The sequence below is a fragment of the Salmo salar genome, chromosome 12, assembly GCF_965601325.2.
Source record: "Salmo salar chromosome 12, fSalSal1, whole genome shotgun sequence".
NCBI classification, from domain to species: Eukaryota; Metazoa; Chordata; class Actinopteri; order Salmoniformes; family Salmonidae; genus Salmo; species Salmo salar.
Genome location: NC_138302.1, coordinates 97,087,253 through 97,114,956, shown reverse-complemented (window position 1 = coordinate 97,114,956; position 27,704 = coordinate 97,087,253). Strand labels below are relative to the sequence as shown.

Here is a 27,704-nt window from a genome sequence, read left to right as displayed (position 1 = left end):
CATCATCAAGTTTGCTGATTACATGATGGTGATAGGCCTGAACACCGGCGACGATGAGAGAGGATATCAGTGACCTGGCAGTGTGTTGCCGGGACAACAACCTTTCCCTCAAAGTCAGTAAGACCAAGGAGCTGATCGTGGACTACAGGACACAGGGGTGGGGGGTGCACACCCCCATCCACATCAACGGGGCTCTAGTGGAGCGGGTCGAGAGCTTCAAGATCCTCGGTGTCCAAATCACTAAGGACTTAACATGGTCCACTCACACTCGTACAGTCGCGAAGAAGACGCCTCTTCCCCCCTCAGGAGGTTGAAAAGATTTGGCATGGGCCCTCAAATCCTCAAATGACTAAATACTCAGAAGTAACTGAAATACATATTTCAAATACATGTAACAGAAATACTCTCCTTTTACAACAAAAAACCCCCGACATATAAATACTTTAGCAACCTTAACCCAACACATAGCAACCTCGTTAAGAGGTGTGGAACTCTTGGCATAACAGGTGTTGGGTCGACAGTCGCTGGAGCTGGTTTTGAGTTCTGATCGGGGCTGGAGCTGGTTTTGAGTTCTGATCGGGGCTGGATCTGGTTTTGAGTTCTGAACGGGGCTGGAGCTGGTTTTGAGTTCTGATCGGGGCTGGAGCTGGTTTTGAGTTCTGATCGGGGCTGGATCTGGTTTTGAGTTCTGAACGGGGCTGGAGCTGGTTTTGAGTTCTGATCGGGGCTGGAGCTGGTTTTGAGTTCTGATCGGGGCTGGAGCTGGTTTTGAGTTCTGAACGGAGCTACCTCCCAATTCGCTACATTGGTGTCAGAAGTGGGATGACGCCTGTGAGGTCATCGGAGAGGCGTTATATGCGTGAGGGACTTGGTATAGAGAAGCACGGGGGCACGCTCTCCCAAAGGATGTTGGTAGTGTAGCGACCTTAATCCAACACCACAGCGACCTTAATCCAACACCATAGTGACCTTAATCCAACACCATAGCGACCTTATCGAGAGGTTAATGATATGTTGGCGTAATGGTTTGACAGTGACTGGACCTGGGTTTGATTCCAGTCGGAGCTGCCCCTGGAATTCGCTACAATACTATCCCAAGGAAAAGTCAGTGTGGACATTTTACAGTTGGGTTGATGTTTCAAAGGTTATTCTTAACCATAAATGTAAACAAACAATTATACACCCAGAACATTCCCTGGCTGATAAAATGTATTGCTGGTTGTATTATGGTATCCAAAGGTCAGCTGGCTGCCCAACCCAGAGGGTGAAAGAGCGATATGCTATCTCAGAGGTGCACAAACAGATTTTCTCAAGCAGTCTTCAAGAACAGACCATGAAGATATTTCAGGGACTTGATGTCCTGATGTTCGAGTTGTGATTCTAGCCATAACAAGGTAAGGAACCAAATGTATTATGAAAGCATATGGATTGTATTGTGTAATCCTTTTTAATTTAAGAAATCTGTTACGAAGTATTCCCAAGCATAAATAGAGAGACTATGTAGTCGTATCCAAAAGTAATCAAGGTTTGAAATGATTATGTTTTTGCTAAATACTGTATCTGTTTGGGCTTCTTGCAGTCAATTTGCAGTGTATCAATTATTTGTACATTGTAAATTGTGAGTTCAAATCTCATCACGGACAACTTTAGCATTTTGGCCAAATATCTACTTTTTAGCTATATTGCAACTGCTTGGCATGTTAGCGAACCTTTCCCATAACCTTAACCCTTTTAGCTAACCCTAACCTAACTCCTAACCTTAACCCTTTAACCTAACTCCTAACCTTAAGCTTAACCCTAAAACCTAGCGTAGCTAATGTTATACTTTTTGCAAATTCCTAACATATTGTAAGTTTAGGGAAGTCGTAACATGTAGTACGTTTGCAATTTCGGAACATATTGTAAGGTTATCAAATTCATAACATATTAAATGATTACATACCATATGAAACGTTACATATTGTAAAAACTATTGGTCGCTAAATCCGTAGAAATTACAGACCATGTAAAAAAACTGTTGGTCACTAAATCCATCTAGAAGGACCACGTAAAAACGGTTGGCTGGTATGGCCTCACCTGTCTGAGTGGTCGGCTGTGAATGCCCTCACCCGCTATATACTTCTAACTGATTGGTTTGGTTCTGTCCTCTATAGTGCTGTCCGGTTACACACACACCACACACACACACACACACACACACACACACACACACACACACACACACACACACACACACACACACACACACACACACACACACACACACACACAGACAGCTGTTTCCATTTGAAGATGTTTATATGATTTTGTGAATCTGAATAACTTGGAATCTTATTGTTGTGGTTCTATAAGACAAAGATATGAACACATGTAAACAGTATTAGTTAAGGGTTATAACTATGCAATGTACATGTACATGAATAAATGCATATGGCATTACACTTATAACATGTCTATAAAGGTCTATAAACACGGCATCAATATAAACATACACTTCAACATTCACCTCTTGGAGCGAGAGAGAGATAAACTAATTACTTGGATTGACAAAGGGTCAAGATTTATCATGTCTGCCCTGGTGCCACAGGGTCGTAAATTACTTTGCACATGAGCAAACTCCATGAACTGTCTTGAGATGACCCTCGCAGATGGCAGCTCAATAAAACACCTTAATAAAGGCCACTATGGAAAACACTGTGGGAGCGTGTTCATGCAAAATACTATATTAACAAATACAACAATGAAACCACTTCTGCAAAAGTACTTGTGCAACCAATGCAGTAATAACACTTATGGCAGCACGGAATAATAATACATATGACACAATTAAATCAAATGTTATTGTTCATATCCACATATCCACAGCAGATGTTAGTAAGGGTGTATCAGCATGCTTGTGTTCCTAGCTCCAAACAGTGCAGTAGTATCTAACAATTCAAAACAATACACACAAATCTAAAAGTAAAAGAATGGAATTAGGTTGAGCAATGTTGGAGTGACATTGACTAAAATACAGTAGAATAGAATACAAAACATAGACCTATGTTCCATTATTAAAGTGGCCAGTGATTCCATGTCTATGCACAGTGCCTTTGGAAAGTATTCAGACCTCTTGACTTTTTCCACATTTTGTTATGTAACAGCCTTATTCTAAAATTGATTAAAAAAATAAATCATTACTCAGAAATCTACACACAATACCCCATAATGACAAAGCAAAAACAGGTTTTTAGAAATGTTTGCAAATGTAAAACAAAAACAACAGAAATAACTTATTTACATAGGTATTCAGACCCTTTGCTATGAGACTTGAAATTGAGCTCAGGTGCATCCTGTTTCCGTTGATCATCCTTGAGATGTTTCTACAACTTGATTGGAGTCCACCTGTGGTAAATTCAATTGATTGGACATGATTTGGAAAGGCACACATCTGTCTATATAAGGTCCCACAGTTGACAGTGCATGTCAGAACAAAAACCAAGCCGTGAGGTTGAAGGAATTGTCCGTAGAGATCTGAGACAGGATTGTGTCGAGGCATAGATCTGGGGAAGGGTACCAAAAATGTATTCCGCATTGAAGGTCACCCAGAACACAGTGACCTCCATCATTCTTAAATGGAAGAATTTTGGAAATATCAAAACTCTTCCTAGAGCTGGCCGCCCGGCCAAACATAGAAATTAGGCTCTCGAGTGGCGCAGCAGTCTAAGGCACTGCATCTCAGTGCTAGAGGTGTCATTACAGACACCCTGGTTCAAATCCAGGTTTTATCACAACTGGCTGTGATTGGGAGTCCCATAGAGCGGTGCACAATTGGCCCAGCGTTGTCTGGGTTTGGCCAGTGTAGGCCGTCATTGTAAATAAGAAATTGTTCTTAACTGACTTGCCTGGTTAAAAAAAATTGGGGGAGAAGGGCCTTGGTCAGGGTGGTGACCAAGAACCCGATGGTCACTATTTTCTCCCGAATCTCATGGTACCCAGATTCTGTAGTGGCACAGTCTTGCACTGCAATGCAGCTGCCTTAGACTCCCGTGCACGACTCGGGAGGTAATAGAGCGAAGGCTCGAGACGCCGTTGCGGACCTCCTGGTGGAAGGCAACCCAGAGGAAGGCCGCACTGCTTGCTGAGGACCCCAGGTGGCCAGGTAACCGCGGAAGGCCGAATGCCGCGGACCCCTGTGTCGGAAGGTAACAGCGGACACCTGGCTGACTGTTGTCGAGTGTGCCCTGGCGGCCAGGCCGACAGAGGAAGTCGCTGAGTGTTGCGGACCCCTGGTGGCAAGGACTATCCTGCCGGCCAAGGCCTGACCGCTGACCCGGACAATCCTGGCGGAAGTGTAACAGCGGCCGGCTGCATGTGGTCTCGAGGTCGCGGCCTGGCTGCGACAGGTAACAGAGGACGGCTGAACGCTGAGGACCTCTGGTGGCACAGGTAGCACAGCAGGAAGGCCTGAGACGCTGAGGACCCCTGGTGGAAGGTAACAGAGGAAGGCTGAACGTTGTTGAGGACCCCTGGTGGAAGGTAACAGAGGAAGGCTGAATGTTGTTGAGGACCCCTGGTGGAAGGTAACAGAGGAAGGCTGAACGTTGAGGACCCCTGGTGGAAGGTAACAGAGGAAGGCTGAACGTTGAGGACCCCTGGTGGAAGGTAACAGAGGAAGGCTGAACGTTGAGGACCCCTGGTGGAAGGTAACAGAGGAAGGCTGAATGTCGTTGAGGACCCCTGGTGGAAGGTAACAGAGGAAGGCTGAACGTTGTTGAGGACCCCTGGTGGAAGGTAACAGAGGAAGGCTGAACGTTGTTGAGGACCCCTGGTGGAAGGTAACAGAGGAAGGCTGAACGTTGTTGAGGACCCCTGGTGGAAGGTAACAGAGGAAGGCTGAATGTTGTTGAGGACCCCTGGTGGAAGGTAACAGAGGAAGGCTGAATGTTGTTGAGGACCCCTGGTGGAAGGTAACAGAGGAAGGCTGAACGTTGTTGAGGACCCCTGGTGGAAGGTAACAGAGGAAGGCTGAACGTTGTTGAGGACCCCTGGTGGAAGGTAACAGAGGAAGGCTGAACGTTGTTGAGGACCCCTGGTGGACCCCAGCTGCTTTAATGAGGAAAAATGTACTTACTATGTAGTTGTCTCACCTAGATATCTTAAGATGAATGCACTAACTGGTAAATTGCTCTGCTAAATGACAAAAATGTAAATGTTGTACTGTGTCTTAGATAAGACACTTGTAACAGTCTGTATATCAGGGAAAGGAGGATACCTAGTCAGAATGCCTTCAACTGAAATGTGTCCGCATTTAACCCAACTCCTCTGAATCAGAGAGGTGCGGGTGGTTGCCTTAATCGACATCCACATGTTTGGCGCCCGGGGAATATCAATCAATCAATCACATTTATTTATATAGCCCTTCTTACATCAGCTGATGTCACAAAGTGCTGTACAGAAACCCAGCCTAAAACCCCAAACAGCAAGCAATGCAGGTGTAGAAGCACTGTGGCTAGTGGGTTAAGTGCCTTGCTCAGGGGCAGAATGACAGCTTCTTACCTTGTCAGCTCATGGATTCAATCCAGCAACCTTTTGGTTACTGGCCCAACGATCTAACCAATAGGCTACCATTGACCTTGGATCAGAGGAGCATTGTATGGCTGATGTTATTGTGCCTCACTGTGCTTCAACTGTTGTGTTTCATGACTGTCTGTATTTTTGCCTAACGTTACTGTAACATTCTGCTTTGGTTAGGTTCAATGAGTCTCTCTGAGGAGAGAGAGCAGTGGGGCGCTGCCTCTAAGATCAGTCTCTCTGAAGAACATGACACCAACTCAAAAGCTGAAAGGTGGGAGGAAAGGGATAGATAGAGAGAGAGAGGGTCTGTATGTATGTATGTATGTGTGTGTGTGTCTGTCTGTCTGTCTGTCTGTCTGTCTGTCTGTCTGTCTGTCTGTCTGTCTGTCTGTCTGTCTGTCTGTCTGTCTGTCTGTCTGTCTGTCTGTCTGTCTGTCTGTCTGTCTGTCTGTCTGTCTGCACAATACCATACATGTATGTTCTGTCTGAACTTGTACAGTTTGTGTCGTCATCATCATTACACAGAACAGATTAAAGGCTGAATGTCTGTCTCTGTTGTGTTGAAGCCCAATCCAGCAGAAGAGACCAGTCTCACCTGTAACTAGCTGTGTGTCCATGAAGAGTGACCAATCTATGGGACATCCAGAGGTTTTCAGAAAGAGAGATGGTTCTACTAAACAAAGGTATGACAAATATATTACACAGGTAGATCATCCATGAGAGTTTGTGTGTGTGTGTGTGTGTGTGTGTTTTTGTACACTGTAGCCTGTGTGTGTGTGTGTGTGTGTGTGTGTGTGTGTGTGTGTGTGTGTGTGTGTGTGTGTGTGTGTGTGTGTGTGTGTGTGTGTGTGTGTGTGTGTGTGTGTGTGTGTACAGTGTAGCCTACAGACGCAGTACAGCTCAACAGTTTGGACGCCCCTCCTCATTCAAGGGTTTTTATTTATTTTTACTATTTTCTACATTGTAGAATAATAGCGAAGACATCAAAACTATGAAATAGCACATATGGAATCATGTAGTAACCAAAAAAGTGTTAATCAAATCAAAATATATTTTAGATTTTAGATTATTCAAATCAAATGTTATTGGTCACATACACATGGTTAGCTGATGTTAATGTGAGTGTAGCGAAATGCTTGTGCTTCTAGTTCCGACTATGCAGTAATATCTAACAAGTAATCTAACAATTCCACAACAACTACCTTATACACACAAATCTAAAGGGATGGAATAAGAATATGTACATATACATTTATGGATGAGCGATGGCCGAGCGGCATAGGCAAGGTGCAATAAATAGTATAAGATACAGTATATACATATGAGATGAGTAATGTAAGATATGTAAACATTATTAAAGTGGCATTATTTAAAGTGACTAGTGATCCATTTATTAAAGTGGCCAATGATTTGAGTCTGTATGTAGGCAGCAGCCTCTCTATGTTAGTGATGGCTGTTTAACAGTCCTGATGGCCTTGAGATGGAAGCTGCTTTTCACTCTCTCAGTCCCAGCTTTGATGCATTTGTACTGACCTCACCTTCTGGATGATAGTGGGGTGAACAGGCATTGGCTCGGGTGGTTGTTGTCTTTGATGATCTTTTTGGCCTACCTGTGACATCGAGTGCTGTAGGTGTCCTGGAGGGCAGGTAGTTTGCCACCGGTGATGCGTTGTGCAAACTGCACCACCCTCTGGAGAGCCTTGCGGTTGAGGGCGATGCAGTTGCCGTACCAGGTGGTGGTACAGCCCGGCAGGATGCTCTCAATTGTGCATCTGTAAAAGTTTGTCAGGGTTTTAGGTGACAAGCCAAAGTAGCCACCCTTTACCTTGATGGCAGCTTTGCACTCTCTTGGTATTCTCTCAACCAGCTTCATGAGGTAGTCACCTGGAATGCATTTCAATTAACAGGTGTGTCTTGTTAAAAGTTAATTTGTGGAATTTCTTTTGTTCTTAATTCGTTTGAGCCAATTAGTTGTGTTGTGACAAGGTAGGGGCGCTATACAGAAGATAGCCCTATTTGGTAAAAGACCAAGTCCATATTATGGCGAGAACAGCTCAAAAAAGCAAAGACAAACAACAGTTCATCATTACTTCAAGACATGAAGGTCAGCCAATCCGGAAAATGTCAAGAACTTTGAAAGTTTCTTCAAGTGCAGTCGTAAAAACCACCAAGAGCTATGATGAAACTGGCTCTCATGAAGACCCAGAATTACCTCTGCTGCAGAGGATAAGTTCATTAGACTTACCATCCTCAGAAATTGCAGCCCAAATAAATGCTTCACAGAGTTCAAGTAACAGACACATCTCAACGTCCACTGTTCAGAGGAGACTGTGTGAATCAGGCCTTCATGGTCGAATTTCTGCAAATAAATCACTACTAAAGGACACTGTCATGACGTTGGCCTGTGGGTAAGGTTTATAACCCCCCATAAATACCTTTCTCCCTTCCCCTCTCTCTCTGACCCTACTGAAGGACTTTTGAATAGCCTTTGTTAACCTGTCTGGGCTAGGGGGCAGTATTTTCACGGCCGGATGAAAAACATACCCAATTTAAACAGGTTACTACTCTGGCCCAGAAACTAGAATATGCATATTATTAGTAGATTTGGATAGAAAACACTCTGAAGTTTCTAAAACTGTTTGAATGGTGCCTGTGAGTATAACAGAACTCATATGGCAGGTAAAAACCTGAGAAAACTCCAAGCAGGATTTGGAAAGTCTGAGAATTGTAGTTCTTCTTTTGATTCTCTATCAAAGCTACAGTGTCTGTGGGGTGACGTTGCACTTCCTAAGGCTTCCATTGGCTGTCTAAAGCCTTCAGAAAGTGGTTTGAGCATTTTCCTGTCACTGGGCAGATAATAGGAGCTCAGTTACTGAGTGGTCTGCCTGGCAACAAAGGGATTGGATATGCGCGGTCACACGAGCACGCCGTTCCTTCTTTTTCTTCTTGAATGAATATGCTATTGTCCGGTTGGAATATTATCGCAATTTTACGTTAATAATACCATAAAGATTGATTTTAAACAGCGTTTGACATGCTTCTAAGTACGGTAATGGAACATTTTGACTTTTCGTCTCTCGTTCCACGCTCGCGCGTTATGCCTTTGGATAAGTGATCTGTACGCACGACCAAAACGGAGGTATTGTACATAAATATGGATTATTTCGAACAAAAACAACATTTCTGTAAGGGCTGTCTGAAGACAGAGTGGACCAAAACGCAGCGGAGTTAGTGTTCATCATTTAATATTTAATTGAACAACGTGAACACTATACAAAAAAAAGAAAAGAGAAAACCGACAGCCAACAGTCCTGTCAGGTGCAAACACTAACAGAAACAATTACCCACAAAACCCAAAGGAAAAACATGCTCCATATGTGTGACTCCCAATCGCAACAACAAGCTTCAGCTGTGCCTGATTGGGAGCCACACACGGCCCAAAACAAAGAAATACAAAAACATAGAAAAAGGAACATAGAACGCCCACCCAATGTAACACCCTGGCCAAACCAAAATAAAGAACAAAAAACTCCTCTCTATGGCCAGGGCGTTACAGTACCCCACCCCCCCCCTCCCAAGGTGCGGACTCCGGCCGCAAAACCTGACACTGAAGGGGAGGGTCTGGGTGGGCCTTCTTACGGTGGCGGCTCAGGTGCGGGACGTGGCCTCTGTCCCACCCTTGGCGTCGCCCTCTTCGGCGGCGCACCTGGCCGCGCCGAAGGTCTGGTGGGCGACCCTGACACTGCCCGGCTGGCGGGCGACCCTTGTTGCGCCCGGCTGGCGGACGGCGATGGCTGCGCCCGGCTGGCGGGCGGCGATGGCAGATCCGGGCAGGCGGGCCACTCTGGCTGATCCGGGCAGGCGGGCCACTCTGGCTGATCCGGGCAGGCGGGCCACTCTGGCTGATCCGGGCAGGCGGGCCACTCTGGCTGATCCGGGCAGACGGGCCACTCTGGCTGATCCGGGCAGACGGGCCACTCTGGCTGATCCGGGCAGACGGGCCACTCTGGCTGATCCGGGCAGACGGGCCACTCTGGCTGATCCGGGCAGACGGGCCACTCTGGCAGCTCCGGGCAGACGGGCCACTCTGGCAGCTCTGGGCAGACGGGCCACTCTGGCAGCTCCGGGCAGACGGGCCACTCTGGCAGCTCCTGACTGGCGGGCGGCTCTGGCGTCTCCTGACTGGCGGGCGGCTCTGGCGACTCCTGACTGGCGGGCGGCTCTGGCGGCACCAGACTGGTGAGGCTGGGCTGACGCACTAGATGCCTGATGCGTGGGGCTGGTACAGGATGTGCCAGTCTGGGCACACGCACCTTAGGGCTAGTGCGGGGAGCGGGAACAGGCCGAGTCAGACTGGGCTGACACACCTCAGGGCTAGTGCAGGGAGCTGGCCTGGGGCTCCATCCTCGCCCCGCCAAACTGCCCTTGTGCCCCCCCCAAAAAAAAATACTTGGGGCTGCCTCTCGGGTTCCCTTACCAGCCGTGTTCCCCGGTCCTCGCCAGATATCCTCCGCTGCTTGGTCCTGGTATGGTTGGTAATTCTGTAAGGGCTGTCTGAAGAGAGAGTGGACCAAAACGCAACGGAGTTAGTGTTCATCATTTAATATTTAATTGAACAACGTGAACACTATACAAAAACAAGAAAAGAGAAAACCGACAGCCAACAGTCCTGTCAGGTGCAAACACTAACAGAAACAATTACCCACAAAACCCAAAGGAAAAACATGCTCCTTATGTGTGACTCCCAATCAGCAACAACGAGCTTCAGCTGTGCCTGATTGGGAGCCACACACGGCCCAAAACAAAGAAATACAAAAACATAGAAAAAGGAACATGGAACGCCCACCCAATGTAACACCCTGGCCTAACCAAAATAAAGAACAAAAAACCCCTCTCTATGGCCAGGGCGTTACAATTTCTTGTGGAAGTAGCAGTCCTGGGAGTGCATTCTGAGGAAGATCAGCAAAGGTAAGAGAACATTTCTAATACTAATTCTGAGTTTAGGTTGCCCCGAACTTGGCGGGTGTCTGAATAGCTCATCGTGATGGCTGAGCTATGTACTCAGAATATTGAAAAATGTGCTTTCTCCATAAAGCTATTTTAAAATCTGACACAGCGGTTGCATCCAGGGGTAGTCTATCTATAATTCTTTAAATAATTGTTATATATTTTGTCAACGTTTATGATGAGTATTTTTGTAAATTGATGTGCACATTCACCGGACGTTTTGGTGGGAATACATTTTCTGAACATCACACGCCAATATAAAATGCTGTTTTTGGATATAAATATGAACTTTATCGAACAAAACATACATGTATTGTGTAACATAATGTCCTTGGAGTGTCATCTGATTAAGATCGTCAAAGGTTAGTGCTTCATTTAGCTGTGTTTTGGGTTTTATTGACTCATGTCCTTGCTTGGAAAATGGCTGTGTGATTATTTTTGTCTATGTACTCTCCTAACATAATCTAATGTTTTGCTTTCGCTGTAAAGCCTTTTTGAAATCGGACAATGTGGTTACATCAAGGAGAAGTGTATATTTAAAATGGTGTAAAATAGCTGTATGTTTGAGAAAGTTGAATTATGACATTTTGTTGTTTTTGAATTTGCCGCCCTGATATTTCACTGGCTGTGTCCCGCAGGTGGGACGCTAGAGTCCCACATAGCCCATAGAAGTTAAATATAGAGAGTCTTGGAACATCAAACAAGTGGAGGGAAAGGAACCATATTTCGGTAATAGAACCAGTTGGAAATATACCAGGTACTTAATAAGTATGGATGTCAGTTCAGTTGTCATCTGAGACATTATGACTGATGACAGGACGACATAAACTGTACCTGGGAAAGTCTACACATTCTAGTTATCAGATTCACATGGAATTGTTGTGCAATTTAAATGTTTGATATTGAAACTGTTTGTTAGGAGATTAAATGTAATTTTAGCTTCCAAATGAGAGAATTGGGTTTTCATAAGGAAAGAGCCCTGACCAATCAGTGGCCCGCCCCTGTGAAGAGACAAGGGTTATAAACGATGAAACACACCCTTCTCCCCTTGCCACTATATATGTCACGACTATCAGGTAGCGGAAAGGGTCAGAGTCAAAGGCAGGAGACGGAGGTCCCAAAAACAAAGAGGTTTATTAACAACTTCAGGGGAAAAGATGCAGACGTAAGCTGAGTGCGCCTACACACCCGACAGGAGCACAGCTCCAAAACAATAAAGCGCAACCCGGCAACAATAAACAAACAGCTCCACAAAAACGGGCAGCGTGAAATACGAAAACCCTTTCAACAGACACAAAACAATCCCGCACGAATACCTGAACAAAAAGGACAAACTAAATAACCCCACACTAATTACAAACAAGGAACAGGTGCAGACCTAGACAAACAAAACCAAACAACACAGAAACATAGATCGGTGGCAGCTAGTAGGCCGGCGACGACGACCGCCGAGCGCCGCCCGACCGAGGAGGGGCGCCACCTTCTGTGAATACTGTGACAATATAAGTCAGTGACAAAATGTAACCAGTTTGTTCCGGGTACGTGAGGTCTGCAGCCTCTGTGTTAAAAGGACTCACATGTCAAGTATAGAACTAAGCCAACCTCAGCGTGAGCTTTGGTTGCGAATGGTATGAACTTTGAACTCTTATTCACTACAGAAGTGATACTTACTAGCCGTTGAGTTAGCAGCGGCCGCTGTAGACGTGGGCTAGGAAAGGACGGACGACGTATCCAGTCTAACACACAACCAAGATACTACAACGTATCCATTTTACCACCAGTGACATTCTTCCGAGGACAGGAAGATCTCTGTTGGCCAACACGGCCAGCATCTACGACCAACCTACCGAAGCGCAGCTCAGAGTAAATATTTATTGCATTTTCCTTTTCCAAATGGGCGGTAATTTAGAATGCATACGATACTGTATTTACGATGGCATAGCTGCTTTCTTCGTTCCTCAGTCTTCCCGCTCTTTCATTCAAGCCCAACCCCCTTTCTTTGTGTAACAAGCCGCCATGCCGGTGTAGCCCACTAGGGCACATTCTCCTATCATTTCCTTGTAACCATATCTGTTTGTTATGCATTTCTGTGAATTATTTAGTTAGCAAATAAATGATTTTAAGACAATTGATGTATGGATGTATGGTTCGTGCAGATAACCAACAATTTACGACGATCGGAATGAGATTGACGAGGTAAATAACACATCATTAATCAGAGGACTCAGAGATCAGATATTATAACATCTGAAAGTTATATTAGGAAAATTATAACTTTGTAATCTGAATAATTTCCTTGGTGCCCTGACCTCCTAGTTAATTACAGTTACACGATTGATCAGTTTAATCGCATAATAATAATTACAGAGAGTTATTTGATAAACATGTCTTCCGTTTTAGTGATGCCAAAGACACGACAACACCAATAAGAAGAAGAGACTTTCATGGGCCAAGAAACACGCGCAATGGACATTAGACCGGTGAAAATATGTCCTTTGGTCTGATGAGTCCAAATTTGAGATTTATGGTTCCAACTGCCGTGTCTTTGTGAGATGCAGACTAGGTGAACGGATGATCTCCGCATGTGTGGTTCCCACTGTGAAGCATGGAGGAGGAGGTGTGATGGTGTGGGGGTGCTTTGCTGGTGACACTGTCAGTGATTTATTTAGAATTCAAGGCACACTTAACCAGCATGGCTACCACAGCATTCTGCAGCGATACGCCATCCCATCTGGTTTGCGCTTAGAGGAACTATCATTTGTTTTTCAACAGGACAATGACCCAACACACCTCCAGGCTGTGTAAGGGTTATTTGACCAAGAAGGAGAGTGATGGAGTGCTGCATCAGATGACCTGGCCTCCACAATCACCTGACCTCAACCCAATTGAGATGGTTTGGGATGAGTTGGACCGCAGAGTGAAGTAAAAGCAACCAACAAGTGCTCAGCATATGTGGGAACTCCTTCAAGACTGTTGGAAAAGCATTCCAGTTGATGCTGGTTGAGAGAATGCCAAGAGTGTGCAAAGCTGTCATCAAGGCAAAGGGTGGCTACTTTGAAGAATCTCAAATATAAAATATATTTTGATTTGTTTAACTCGTTTTTGGTTGCTACATGATTCCATATGTGTTATTTCATAGTTTTGATGTCTTCACTATTATTGTACAATGTAGAAAATAGTAAAAATAAATAAAAACCCTTGAATGAGTACGTGTCTTCCCTGTGGCTCAGTGGCTTTTCCTTGTGGCTCAGTTGGTAGAGCATTGTGTTTGCAATGTCAGCATGGTGTGTGCAACGCCAGGGTTGTGGGTTCGATTCCAACGGGGGTACAATTTTTTTTTTTTTAAATGCATGAAATGAAATGTATGCATTCACTACTGTAAGTCGCTCTGGATAAGAGCGTCTGCTAAATGACTAAAATGTAAATGTAAAATGTAGGTGTGTCCAAACTTTTGACTGGTACCGTACATTGTTTTTGTAGTCATCATCATTACACAGAACAGATTAAAGGCTGAATGTCTGTCTCTGTTGTGTTGAAGCCCAATCCAGCAGAAGAGACCAGTCTCACCTACAACTAGCTGTGTGTCCATGAAGAGTGACCAATCTATGGGACATCCAGAGGTTTTCAGAAAGAGAGATGGTTCTACTAAACAAAGGTATGACAAATATATTACACAGGTAGATCATCCATGAGAGTTTGTGTGTGTGTGTGTTTTTGTACACTGTAGCCTGTGTGTGTGTGTGTGTGTGTGTGTGTGTGTGTGTGTGTGTGTGTGTGTGTGTGTGTGTGTGTGTGTGTGTGTGTGTGTTTGCGCACGTGCGTGTGTGTGTGTGTACAGTGTAGCCTACAGACGCAGTACAGGTCAACAGTTTGGATGCACCTCCTCATTCAAGGGTTTTTATTTATTTTTACTATTTTCTACATTGTAGAATAATAGTGAAGACATCAAAACTATGAAATAACACATATGGAATCATGTAGTAACCAAAAAAGTGTTAAACAAATCAAAATATATTTTTGATTTTAGATTATTGAAATCAAATGTTATTGGTCACATACACATGGTTAGCTGATGTTAATGTGAGTGTAGCGAAATGCTTGTGCTTCTAGTTCCGACAGTGCAGTAATATCTAACAAGTAATCTAACAATTCCACAACAAATACCTAATACACACAAATCTAAAGGGATGGAATAAGAATATGTACATATAAATATATGGATGAGCAATGACAGAGTGGCAGAGGCAAGATACAATAGATGGTTTATTAAGATACAGTATATACATATGAGATGAGTAATGTAAGATATGTAAACATTATTAAAGTGGCATTATTTAAAGTGACTAGTGATCCATTTATTAAAGTGGCCAATGATTTGAGTCTGTATGTAGGCAGCAGCCTCTCTATGTTAGTGATGGCTGTTTAACAGTCCTGATGGCCTTGAGATGGAAGCTGTTTTTCACTCTCTCTGTCCCAGCTTTGATGCACCTGTACTGACCTCACCTTCTGGATGATAGTGGGGTGAACAGGCATTGGCTCGGGTGGTTGTTGTCTTTGATTATCTTTTTGGCCTTCCTGTGACATCGGGTGCTGTAGGTGTAACTCTTTTTTGGTTGCTACATGATTCCATATGTGTTATTTCATAGTTTTGATGTCTTCACTATTATTCTACAATGTAGAAAATAGTATAAATAAATAAAAACCCTTGAATGAGGAGGTGTGTCCAAACTTTTGACTGGTACCGTACATTGTTTTTGTAGTCATCATCATTACACAGAACAGATTAAAGGCTGAATGTCTGTCTCTGTTGTGTTGAAGCCCAATCCAGCAGAAGAGACCAGTCTCACCTGTAACTAGCTGTGTGTCCATGAAGAGTGACCAATCTATGGGACATCCAGAGGTTTTCAGAAAGAGAGATGGTTCTACTAAACAAAGGTATGACAAATGTATTACACAGGTAGATCATCCATGACAGTTTGTGTGTGTGTGTGTGTGTGTTTTTGTACACTGTAGCCTACGTGTGTGTGTTTTTGTACACTGTAGCCTACGTGTGTGTGTGTGTGTGTGTGTGTGTGTGTGTGTGTGTGTGTGTGTGTGTGTGTGTGTGTGTGTGTGTGTGTGTGTGTGTGTGTGTGTGTGTGTGTGTGTGTGTGTGTGTGTGTGTGTGTGTGTGTGTGTGTGTGTGTGTGTGTTACTGTATGTAGGGTAAGGTGTATAATCTTGTGTTTTGTCCACAGTCACCAACAGAACAAACCAAAGTCAGAGATTCCTAGTGGTCAGTCTGCCCAGAGTCATCAACCAGACCTGCCCGCTATACTAAAAGTGAGATGTTTTACATTGGTCTCGGTTACCTCAGTAAAGAAACGTGAAAAGTAAAAATTAAATGATTGATATAAAAGTGTAGTTTTACAATATGCTGAAATTACATTGGTATTCTTATGATCTGAATTTATGTATTTTTGTGTTCAGTCACTTGAAGAAAATTACATCACATTTGTGAAGAATGAGTTGAAGAATATCAACAGGATTCTAAGTTGTGAAGGTTCAGATCACCCAGTATTCTTCGGGAGTCAGACAGAGGATAAAGATGTGGATAAACCGGAGAGGATTGCCCGAGAGGGTGCTCTGGACATCACACTGTACATCCTGAGGAACATTAACCAGAAGGACCTCGCTGACAAACTGGAGAAAAGTAAATATCTCAAAATGTAGTTTAAGGCTCAATTTATTATACGTGAGCCAAACAAAGTGTGTTGGTTTAAAAATCCCATTTGTTTAGGTTAGGTGCTTATAGTCAGATTGTACAATTACCTGTCAATTATATCTAAGTCTTATGCTAAATATATAATACATGTGCCAAACAATGTGCAAATATTGTGTGCAGACTTTCATCTTGAGATCCTGGATACAGTAAATCAAAACTCTAGTAACACGTATGTTTTAGTTAAGTTTAGCTTTATTTTGCGTACATGTACAAACAGACAAACAACAATAACAAATCAATGAATTGTCAATGTTGGTGAAGCTACTCTGAGAATATAGTTTACCAAGCTACCACTGGAGCCAGTGCTGAGGTATTCTAATCATTTAAAATCCAAACCGTCCCCAAGCTAGCTTTATTCAAGATGACCAATTCATGAATAATTCTCAATAAGCAGTCGAAGAACAAAAAGCTGATACAAAAGGGCAGTACAAAAATAAAAATAAATAAATCAACTAAATATGAATGAATGTTAAAAGGATTACCAGGAGCGATCAGCCTCTGATCATCATTCCTCTGCATTGTTGTTTTTTTAGATACACCTGCCATGAAGAGCCAACGTAAGCTAAAATCTCATCTGAAAAATAAGTTTGAATGTGTATTGGAGGGAATAGCTAAACAAGGAAACTTCAGACTTCTCAGTAAGATCTATACAGAGCTCTATATCACAGAGGGTAGAAGTGGAGGAGTCAATAATGAAAATGAGATGACACAGATTGAGGCAGCATCCAGGAGACCAGCAACACATGAGACACCAATAAAATGCAATGACATCTTTCAGCCCTTACCTGGACAAGAGAAATCTATCAGAACTGTGCTGACAACGGGAGTCGCTGGCATTGGAAAAACAGTCTCTGTGCAGAAGTTCATTCTGGACTGGGCTGAAGGGAAAGCAAACCAAGAGCTTCAATTCATATTTCCACTTTCTTTTCGGGAGATGAATTTGATGAAGGAGAGAAACCACAGCTTGATGGAACTTCTTCATCACTTTGTTATGGAAACCAAAGAATCACGAATCTCTAACTATGACAAGTACAACGTTCTCTTTGTCCTTGATGGTCTGGATGAGTGTCGACTTCCTCTAGACTTCAAGAACAACAAGATGTGTTTTGATGTCACAGAGTCCACCTCAGTGGACGTGCTGCTGACAAATCTCATCAAGGGGAATCTGTTTCCCTCTGCTTTCCTCTGGATAACCTCCCGACCTGCAGCAGCCAATCAGATCCCTCCGGGGTGTGTTGACAAGGTGACAGAGGTACGAGGGTTCAATGATCCACAGAAGGAGGAGTACTTCAGGAAGAGAATCAGTGATGAGAATTTGGTCAGCAGAATCATCTCACATATCAAGATATCAAGGAGCATCCACATTATGTGCCACATACCCGTCTTCTGTTTGATTTCTGCTACAGTTTTTGAGGACATAATGAAGACAGAAAAAAGAGTGATGCCCAAGACTCTGACTGAGATGTACATGTACTTCCTCATATTTCAGTCCAAACAGACAATGGTGAAGTTTGAAGGGAAAGAGCAGATCGATCAACACTGGGATAAAGAGATCATTATGTCACTGGGGAAACTGGCTTTCCAACAGTTGGAGATAGGCAATCTGATTTTCTATGAGGAAGACCTGAAGGAATGTGGTATTGATGTCAGAAAGGCATCAGTGTACTCAGGACTGTGCACACAGATCTTCAGAGAGGAATGTGGGCTGTACCAGGAGAAGGTGTACTGCTTTGTTCATCTGAGCATCCAGGAGTTCATGGCTGCTGTGTATGTGTTCCTCTCAGTCATCAACAACAATGTGAATCTAATGGCCAAACCGCAATCAACTTCTGCCATGCCGCGGACACTGTCTATTGACAACCGTCTAATCGACCTGGCAAGGAGTGCAGTGGATAAGGCTTTAGAAAGTGAGAGTGGACACCTGGACCTGTTCCTCCGCTTCCTTCTGGGCCTCTCACTGAAGTCCAATCAGACTCTCCTACGAGGCCTACTGACACAGACAAGTAGCAACTCACAGACCAATGAAATGATTGTCAAGTACATCAAGGCAAAGATCAGGGACAAGCCCACCTCAGAGAAATGCATCAATCTGTTCCACTGTCTGAATGAGTTGAATGACCATTCTCTAGTGGAGGAGATCCAAAGCTACCTGAGATCAGGAAGTCTCTCAGAAGCCAGCCTCTCATCTGCTCATTGGTCAGCTCTGGTCTTTGTGTTGCTGACTTCAGAAGAGAAGCTGGAAGTGTTTGACCTGAAGAAATACTCCAGATCAGAGGAAGGTCTTGTTAAGCTGCTGCCAGTGGTCAAAGCCTCCAGAACAGCTCTGTAAGTACATGGGTATTAAAAACGTAAACATCTGAAATAATATTTTTATTTACACCACAATAAAACATAATGACTGTTTTTATTCAAATAACATGGCACACATACAATTGTGAACATTTCCTATTTCTACTTTCCATTTAGGCTGAATGGATGTAACCTCACAGAGAGCTGCTGTGCTTCTCTGGCCTCGACTCTCAGTTCAAACTCCTCCCAACTGAGAGAGCTGGACCTGAGTAACAATGACTTGCAGGATTCAGGAGTGAAGCTGCTCTCTGCTGGACTGGAGAGTCCACACTGTCAACTGGAGATACTGAGGTCGACATGTACTTTAATATAGTTTCACGTGTTTATATACTGTAGGCTGATACACACTAAACACAAACGCTTCTGTGCCAAAGAAAAAGGTTCTTTGGCTTGTTGCCATAGTGGATCCCTTTTTGGTTCTTTATAGAATCTTTTATGAATGTTCTATAAAGAACCATGCTAATAAGGTTCTAAATGGAACCTATATGGTGCTATAAGGAACCCTTTCCTAATCACCCAAAAAAGAGTTCCCCTTTCTATGGTTCTTTATCAAACGTTTATGGAGAATGGTTCTATAGAGATAGATCCTATTGAAGAACAATACATATTTTTTTTTTCTGGCTATCCATATTTTAACATACCTGATTCAACTATATATATATATATATATATATATATATATATATATATATATATATATATATATATATATATATATAAAAGTTGAATCAGGTTTGTTAGTTCTGTAACAGCAGGGAGTCCCTGAGGAGATCATTATGAACCACTGAGTTACTCAACCGTTCTCAACTGACAGAAGGACATACAGTGTATGACGCCATCCCAAGACACCGTCACAGGCCATAGTCACGTGATGGCCTAACACAACATGTTAGATATACTGGTAAACACTCTAACTCACGGTTGCACAAAAAGAGCTGTGTTTGCAAACCACGCCCCAAAATATTAGAATGCGCCACCACCCCTACATTTGAATTATCACTCAAAGAGGAAAGGACCCTTTTGTGAACCGCAAAGAAACATTAAAGGTCTCACATAGAACCATCACATTTCCCAAAGAACCATTAAAGGTCTCACATAGAACCATCACATTTCCCAAAGAACCATTAAAGGTCTCACATAGAACCATCACATTTCCCAAAGAACCATTAAAGGTCTCACATAGAACCAGCACATTTCCCAAAGAACCATTAAAGGTCTCACATAGAACCATCACATTTCCCAAAGAACCATTAAAGGTCTCACATAGAACCAGCACATTTCCCAAAGAACCATTAAAGGTCTCACATAGAACCAGCACATTTCCCAAAGAACCATTAAAGGTCTCAAAGGGTTCTATGAGTCATTATGGTTCCACATAGAACCATCACATTTCCCAAAGAACCATTAAAGGTCTCACATAGAACCAGCACATTTCCCAAAGAACCATTAAAGGTCTCACATAGAACCATCACATTTCCCAAAGAACCATTAAAGGTCTCACATAGAACCAGCACATTTCCCAAAGAACCATTAAAGGTCTCACATAGAACCAGCACATTTCCCAAAGAACCATTAAAGGTCTCAAAGGGTTCTATGAGTCATTATGGTTCCACATAGAACCATCACATTTCACAAAGAACTATTAAAGGTCTCAAAGGGTTCTATGAGTCATTATGGTTCCACATAGAACCATCACATTTCCCAAAGAACCATTAAAGGTCTCAAAGGGTTCTATGAGTCATTATGGTTTCACATAGAACCATCACATTTCCCAAAGAACCCTTGAGGTACCAGCCTAATATATTTGGCCATGAGAATTGACTATTCACTGTTCCCAGTCTGTATATTGGTAAAAAAAAAACACAAAAAACACTCTGCTTCCTTGTCATGGTCGTTATAGGAAGAGATGTATTAACTCAAATCAATGTACAATAAACCACTCATTCTCTTTTGTAAAAAAAAAAACATTTTTTCATTGCAGTTGTTTATCTGGCGAAAAAAAAAAAAAGATAGCTGCCCACTCAAGATTTTAGCAGTCCCTGTATAAAATAATTTTTGTGTGTAATGTGGAAATGCTACGTGTAGAAATGATGATCAACTCTCTGCAGGCTGTCAGGCTGCCTGGTCACAGAGGAAGGCTGTGCTTCTCTGGCCTCAGCTCTGAAGTCAAACCCCTCACATCTAAGAGAACTGGACCTGAGCTACAATCACCCAGGAGACTCAGCACTGAAGCTGTTCCCTGCAGGACTGGAGAAACTAAAGTATTTGGAGTGTTTGTATCTATCAGTATTGTCTGTATGCATATGAGTGTGTTCCTGTGTGTCTGCATGCATGTGAGTGTTCCTGTGTGTCTGTATGCATATGAGTGTGTTCCTGTGTGTCTGTATGCATATGAGTGTGTTCCTGTGTGTCTGTATGCATATGAGTGTGTTCCTGTGTGTCTGTATGCATATGAGTGTGTTCCTGTGTGTCTGTATGTATGTGAGTGTGTTCCTGCGTGTCTGCATGCATGTGAGTGTGTTCCTGCGTGTCTGCATGCATGTGAGTGTTCCTATGTGTCTGTATGCAGGTGAGTGTGTTCCTGCATGTCTGCAGGCATGTGAGTGTTCCTGTGTGTCTGCATGCATATGAGTGAGTTCCTGTGTGTCTGTATGCATGTGAGTGTGTTCCTGTGTGTCTGTATGCATGTGAGTGTGTTCCTGTGTGTCTGCATGCATATGAGTGAGTTCCTGTGTGTCTGTATGCATGTGAGTGTGTTCCTGTGTGTCTGTATGCATGTGAGTGTGTTCCTGCGTGTCTGTATGCATGTGAGTGTGTTCCTGCATGTCTGCATGCATGTGAGTGTGTTCCTGCATGTCTGCATGCATATGAGTGTGTTCCTGCATGTCTGCATGCATATCAAATCTAATGTTATTGGTCACATACACATGGTTAGCAGATGTTAATGCGAGTGTAGCGAAATGCTTGTGCTTCTAGTTCCTACAGTGCAGTAATATCTATCATGTTTACTAACATTCCCACCACAACTACCTAATACACACAAATCTAAAGGGGTGAGTGAGAATATGTACATATAAGTATATGGTTGGGCGATGGCCGAGCGGCATAGGCAAGGTGCAATAGATGGTATAAAATACAGTATATACATATGATATGACTAATGTAAGATATGTAAACATTATTAATGTAGCATTATTTCAAGTGGCATTGTTTAAAGAGACTGATGATCCATTTATTAAAGTGTCCAGTGATTGGGTCTCAATGTGGGCAGCAGCCTCTCTATGTTAGTGATGGCTGTTTAGCAGTTCGATGGCCTTACAGTATATATGGCTAATTCAGCAGCCCATATATAGCGCAGCACTTGTAGACTAGCACAGGAAAGCAGTGCCACAGATCAAAGGAGACACTAGTTATCAAACCTGAGTTAGTAAGTAGCCTATCAGATGGAAGGAGGAACTAGTGATCAAACCTGAGTTAGTAAGTAGCCTATCAGATGGAAGGAGACACTAGTTATCAAACCTGATTTAGTAAGTAGCCTATCAGATGGAAGGAGGAACTAGTGATCAAACCTGAGTTATTAAGTAGCCTATCAGATGGAAGGAGGAACTAGTGATCAAACCTGAGTTATTAAGTAGCCTATCAGATAGAAGGAGACACTAGTTATCAAACCTGATTTAGTAAGTAGCCTATCAGATGGAAGGAGACACTAGTTATCAAACCTGATTTAGTAAGTAGCCTATCAGATGGAAGGAGGAACTAGTGATCAAACCTGAGTTAGTAAGTAGCCTATCAGATGGAAGGAGGAACTAGTGATCAAACCTGAGTTAGTAAGTAGCCTATCAGATGGAAGGAGGAACTAGTGATCAAACCTGAGTTAGTAAGTAGTCCATCTTTGGTAGAGTGGGCGCGGCTCACCTTGCTCCTCCCGACAGTCAAACAAACAGTGAGATTTTGAGATTTTTTTCTTCATAAAAGTAACTCAAAAGTAATATAACTAATAATATGTGTTACTTTCCAGTAATATTGTCTGTACTATTGTTAAATGTAACGAGTAACTAATCCCAACACTTCATGTGTGTAAGTCTGATATATATGAATCATTATCTTTTTTTTAATCCTTTTTTATTTTTTACATTTTCTTTTACAGTTTGGACAATGGTGAAGCGCGCCGGTTACAACCAGGGCTTAAAAAATGTAAGTGATGAATGATTAAGGTAAAAATGTATTGAGCTGAAACAGGGCTGTGGAGGCTCTGATGCAAAGTTCTGATTCAAGTTCCATATAGTGACCTGTGTTTCTTCCTAGACTCTAGGGCAGGGCTAGGTAACCCTGTTCCTAGGCTGCGTTTCTTCCTAGACTCTAGGGCAGGGCTAGGTAACCCTGTTCCTAGGCTGCGTTTCTTCCTAGACTCTAGGGCAGGGCTAGGTAACCCTGTTCCTAGGCTGCGTTTCTTCCTAGACTCTAGGGCAGGGCTAGGTAACCCTGTTCCTAGGCTGCGTTTCTTCCTAGACTCTAGGGCAGGGCTAGGTAACCCTGTTCCTAGGCTGCGTTTCTTCCTAGACTCTAGGGCAGGGCTAGGTAACCCTGTTCCTAGGCTGCGTTTCTTCCTAGACTCTAGGGCAGGGCTAGGTAACCCTGTTCCTAGGCTGCGTTTCAAAGTCATTAAAGACACACCCTCGTCCACTTACCCTCGTCCACTTATACCCTTGGGGGAATCCCCGGGGCCATATTTGTCATCGGTCCAAATGATTAGCCAAGCAAGAGAAGTTGTGGTTGTCAATGTGGAGGCTATATACAGGGTGTAACAGGGCTATATACAGGGTGTAACAGGGCTATATACAGGGTATAACAGGGCTATATACAGGGTGTTACAGTACAGAGTCAATGTGGAGGCTATATACAAGGTGTTACAGTACCGAGTCAATGTGGAGGCTATATACATGGTGTAACAGGGCTATATACAGGGTGTAACAGGGCTATATACAGGGGGTACTGGTACCGAGTCAATGTGGAGGCTATATACAGGGTGTAACAGGGCTATATACAGGGGTAGAAGCTGTTACGGAGCCTTTTGGACCTAGACTTGGCGCTCCGGTACCGCTTGCCGTGCGGTAGCAGAGAGAACAGTCTATGACTAGGGTGGCTGGAGTCTTTGACAATTTTTTGGGGCCTTCCTCTTACACCGCCTGGTCCAGGTCGGTTAAATTCAAAACATGAGGTACCTATGGCACTCTGGGACCAGGGTTGCCTATCCCTGCTCTAGTGACTCAGGGCCAGCGCCAGAACAAATCAGTTGGACGGGCCTCTGATTTCCATTGGCCTGGCACGTTATTTTCACGGTACCTCCTATGTGTGCACGCACTTGCGCATTCACACATTTTTTTTTAATAGTAAAAGACCAGGTGAGTTTCAAGGTTGGGCATTCTAAGTGACCCTTCTTTAATTATCAATTTCAGCCAAAGAACAAAGAAGTGTTAAATACAGAGTTTGGTCTACAGTTAGACATCAACCAAATAAAAATAAATACAAAAAGTAACACAATAACATAACAATAACGAGGCTATATACAGGGAGTACCGGTACCGAGTCAGTGTGTGGGGGGTACAGGTTAGTCGAGGTAATTTGTACATGTAGGAAGGGATGAAATTACTATGCATAGATAAACAATAACCTATATTGTTTATGGTGTGATATGAAGCTGGAGACCAGTGAATTATATTAGTTGACTAGATTGGACAAATATAACTTGTAATATGTTTTGTTGGTTTCACCATATCAGATGCCTGTGAACTCACACTGGATCCAAACACAGCAGACAGACAGCTCATTCTGTCTGAGGACAACAGAAAAGTGACATCAGTGGAGAGATTTAAGGACCGGCAACAGGTGCTGTGTACAGAGGGTCTGGAAGGGCGTTGTTACTGGGAGGTAGAGTGGAGTGGGGAAAAAACTCGTTTGGCAGTGACCTATAAAAGAAAAAGCTGTTTTGATTCCAATCAACTTGGAAGCAATGACATATCTTGGGGTCTGGGATGCTATAGTGATGGTTACACTGCCTGGCACAATGGTAATCACACTACCATAATGGCCCCTTACTCCAATAGAGTTGGAGTGTATCTGGACTGGCAGGCTGGTTCTCTTACCTTCTATAGCATCTCCTCTGACACACTGACCCACCTGCACACATTCCACACTGAATTCAAAGAGCCCCTCTATCCAGGGTTTTTGGTTGAGGAGACAGTGTCCCTGTGCCGGGTGATTTTTAGCTCGAGCTGCTAGACCTTATTGTTAGAAGCCTGGTCTCTAAAATCGACTTTCTTAGCAACTGGACCTTCCAGGTAAATCTGGCTATTCAAATCCATCTTTCTTCTTCTTCTGCTTTGGTACAAAATACAGTTTCCCATCAATAGAAGAAAATGTTATGTAGCATATTATGTATTCAAGTAGGCCTACAGATATTATACAATTAAAAATAATTAAACATGAAGAAGGAAGGTTAAGCGACATGGCCATAGACCTAATATATTGACCTTTAGGTTATTGGTTAGGTTAGATAATAGTAGCCTATTAGATAGGCCTACGAATATTGAAACAGCTCAGATAGAGTCTAATGGCTTAATACTAGGTAGGTCTATCGATTGAGCATACATGAAAGTGATGTCAATATATAGCCTAATAATCTAGCTATTATATAATTCAGTTATTTTGCTTCGCTTGTTTTTAACATTGCAAACTTTTTAAGCTACTTATATTCAACTATGAAGTTTTGGGTGGTCACAGAGAGACAGATAAACATCTTCATTCTGTGTTTAGCGTAGATTTTCTGTGTGTAAAGTGACGCGAGAGGGCAAACGGTGATCTAACGACGCATTTAGCTGTTCTACGAGTGGTCTGAGGCAGGCGTTAGATTACGAGCGTTTTCAAGTGAAACGTTAATAAAGACGGTTTTGGGAAACGCTCGGTAATGTAAATATGGTTTTAGCCTTAAGATGCTTTTGGGAAACCTGTCCCTAATCGAAAAAACATGTATGTTTCTGTTTCTACGGTATATTACTATACACTTATGTTACTAGTCAGTTTGAATGCCTATCCCGAAACCCAATTTACGGGGGTAGGGGTATACCGCCACCCTCTGCTCACTCCAGGGAATTTCAGGGTATTGGTGAATTACCTGGGCCTCGTTTCCCACTTGCGATGTAGCCTAATTTAAAGCAATACGATGATCGTACGCTACCAGCTTTCACTAAGTGTATCGTTAGACAACCTGGTCTCAGTGTATTTCGTATTATTCTGTAGATCAATTCAATACACTCCATTTAGTAGGATTTTTTTTATTTAACCTTTATTTAACTAGGCAAGTCAGTTAAGAGCAAATTCTTACTTACAATGATAGCCAACCCCAGCCAAACCCTAACCTGGACGACGCTGGGCCCTATGGGACTCCCAATCACAGCCTGTTATGATACAGCCTGCAATCAAACCAGGGTTTGTAGTGACACCTCTAGCACTGAGATGCAGTGCCTTAGACTGCTGCGCCACTCGGGAGCCCAAAATTATATGTTATGTTTTGTATGGTATGTATTAGTCCTAACTTGTGGATTTCCATCATCCATGTCATATGATATGTTATGAATTTGTAAAATGAATGATATGTTATGAATTTGTGAAACATATATGTTACGAATTTGTCGAATGTATGATATGTTACGAATTTGTAAAATGTATGATATGGTGCAAATTTGTAAAAAGTATATATATTTTTTTTTACATTTCCTGTGTTACGTCTAGTCTATGAGACCAGGCTGCGTTAGACTGTAGATATTGATAGGATCGAAAGAAAAGCAGCGCTGTTCAAGGATCAGCTTTCTCCATTAAAATCTTACCTTAACATTACAATTATACAACAATACTGACCACAGATAAGTTCCTAGTGAGATATTACCTATGGCTGCAAATATTGAAGGTGCTTATTATGCTTCCCCAATAATAGAGCTAATACATCACAGATTGGGCACATGATGTCACACATCATGAAACATATTGAGGCAAAAATGACAGACTAGTGGAAAAATATAACTCGATATGACTTCAAGGCTCAATTATCCTATTTATCTTTTAATGCAGTCATCTCGGTTTTCATTTGAAGCATTGTGTTATCTTTCACTTGTTTGCAGTGGCAACCCGACATTCACCTGTTTAGCTTAAAAAATAAAAACGTTTTGTTGTTGTTGCCTGTTTTGCATGTTATTTTGGCATTAACACGTGTCACATTATCAGTTTGCAAGCAATGTAAAAAAAACAACATTGAGTTAATAAAGCCTCCATACAAACATGGTCTCTTTTTTGTTTTCTTGAGTAAGGCAGCTCGGAGCAGGCAGGTGTTTCAGCCTAGTTCAGTGCTTTCTGTGGTGGTGGGGCAGACAGCGGAAAATACGGAGTGTAGGGATTGGTATTGTTCTCTAGTTGCGCCGTGATTGGCTCAGTGTTCTGTCACTCATGGGGACACTACGTCACTGCAAAATCTACGGGTAGAGCTCGAAAATTCAAGCCCCCTGGGTGCTGTCATAGAGTTATATTAGAAGTGCCCATCCAAGAAGGCTCAAGGTCATTGGAAACAGATCGTCGTCAAATCACGTTATATCTACTGTAGCTTTGATTGGACATGTCAACATCATACTTTCAAAATCTTAGCTAGTAAGCTAGCAGTCATCATTATGAATCAAGTCGACAATCTACTGGAAAATCCTTTTCAAGCCTTGTCATATGAAGAGAAATTATGAAGAGAAATGATAGATAAAACGTATCGGTGCTCATCGGCCATTGGACATAAACATTACACGACAAGTTGGAAATCGACTATTCAACAATGAGTGGTTTGGAAAGAATCAGTGGCTAACTGCAAGCCTTGCAAAGCAATCAGTAGCCTGCTATTCGGTGGAGTGGGTGTGTGGTCCAAGTCTGGTTTTAACCGTCTCCAAGCTTAAAAGGATAAACATTCAACATTTGCCATACTGTCAATCCAGCATGA

The 27,704-nt window shown here is 42.8% G+C and overlaps 1 protein-coding gene across 3 annotated transcripts; it reads left to right on the top strand.

The window, feature by feature from the left end:
* The first annotated feature begins 1,213 nt into the window (after positions 1–1,213).
* On the top strand, positions 1,214–27,006 carry LOC106595200 (NLR family CARD domain-containing protein 3). 3 transcript variants are annotated; one of them, XR_014379810.1, is made up of 12 exons: positions 1,214–1,394; positions 5,734–5,827; positions 6,123–6,239; positions 14,102–14,218; positions 15,382–15,498; positions 15,801–15,885; positions 16,033–16,255; positions 16,861–18,652; positions 18,794–18,967; positions 20,785–20,937; positions 22,824–23,541; positions 23,581–24,735. XR_014379810.1 is itself a non-coding variant. In XM_045691942.2 (12 exons), the coding sequence occupies exons 2-12, from the start codon at positions 5,739–5,741 to the stop codon at positions 24,953–24,955; spliced, it is 3,414 nt and encodes a 1,137-aa protein (XP_045547898.1). In that variant the 5' UTR covers positions 1,215–1,394; positions 5,734–5,738; the 3' UTR covers positions 24,956–27,006. The 3 variants fall into 3 exon arrangements, 2 of the variants coding, with proteins under 2 accessions (XP_045547898.1, XP_082815624.1); XM_045691942.2 differs by having other exon boundaries at positions 1,215–1,394; positions 22,824–22,870; positions 24,456–27,006; XM_082959498.1 differs by lacking the exon at positions 14,102–14,218 and having other exon boundaries at positions 1,215–1,394; positions 22,824–22,870; positions 24,456–27,006.
* Positions 27,007–27,704: the final 698 nt, after the last annotated feature.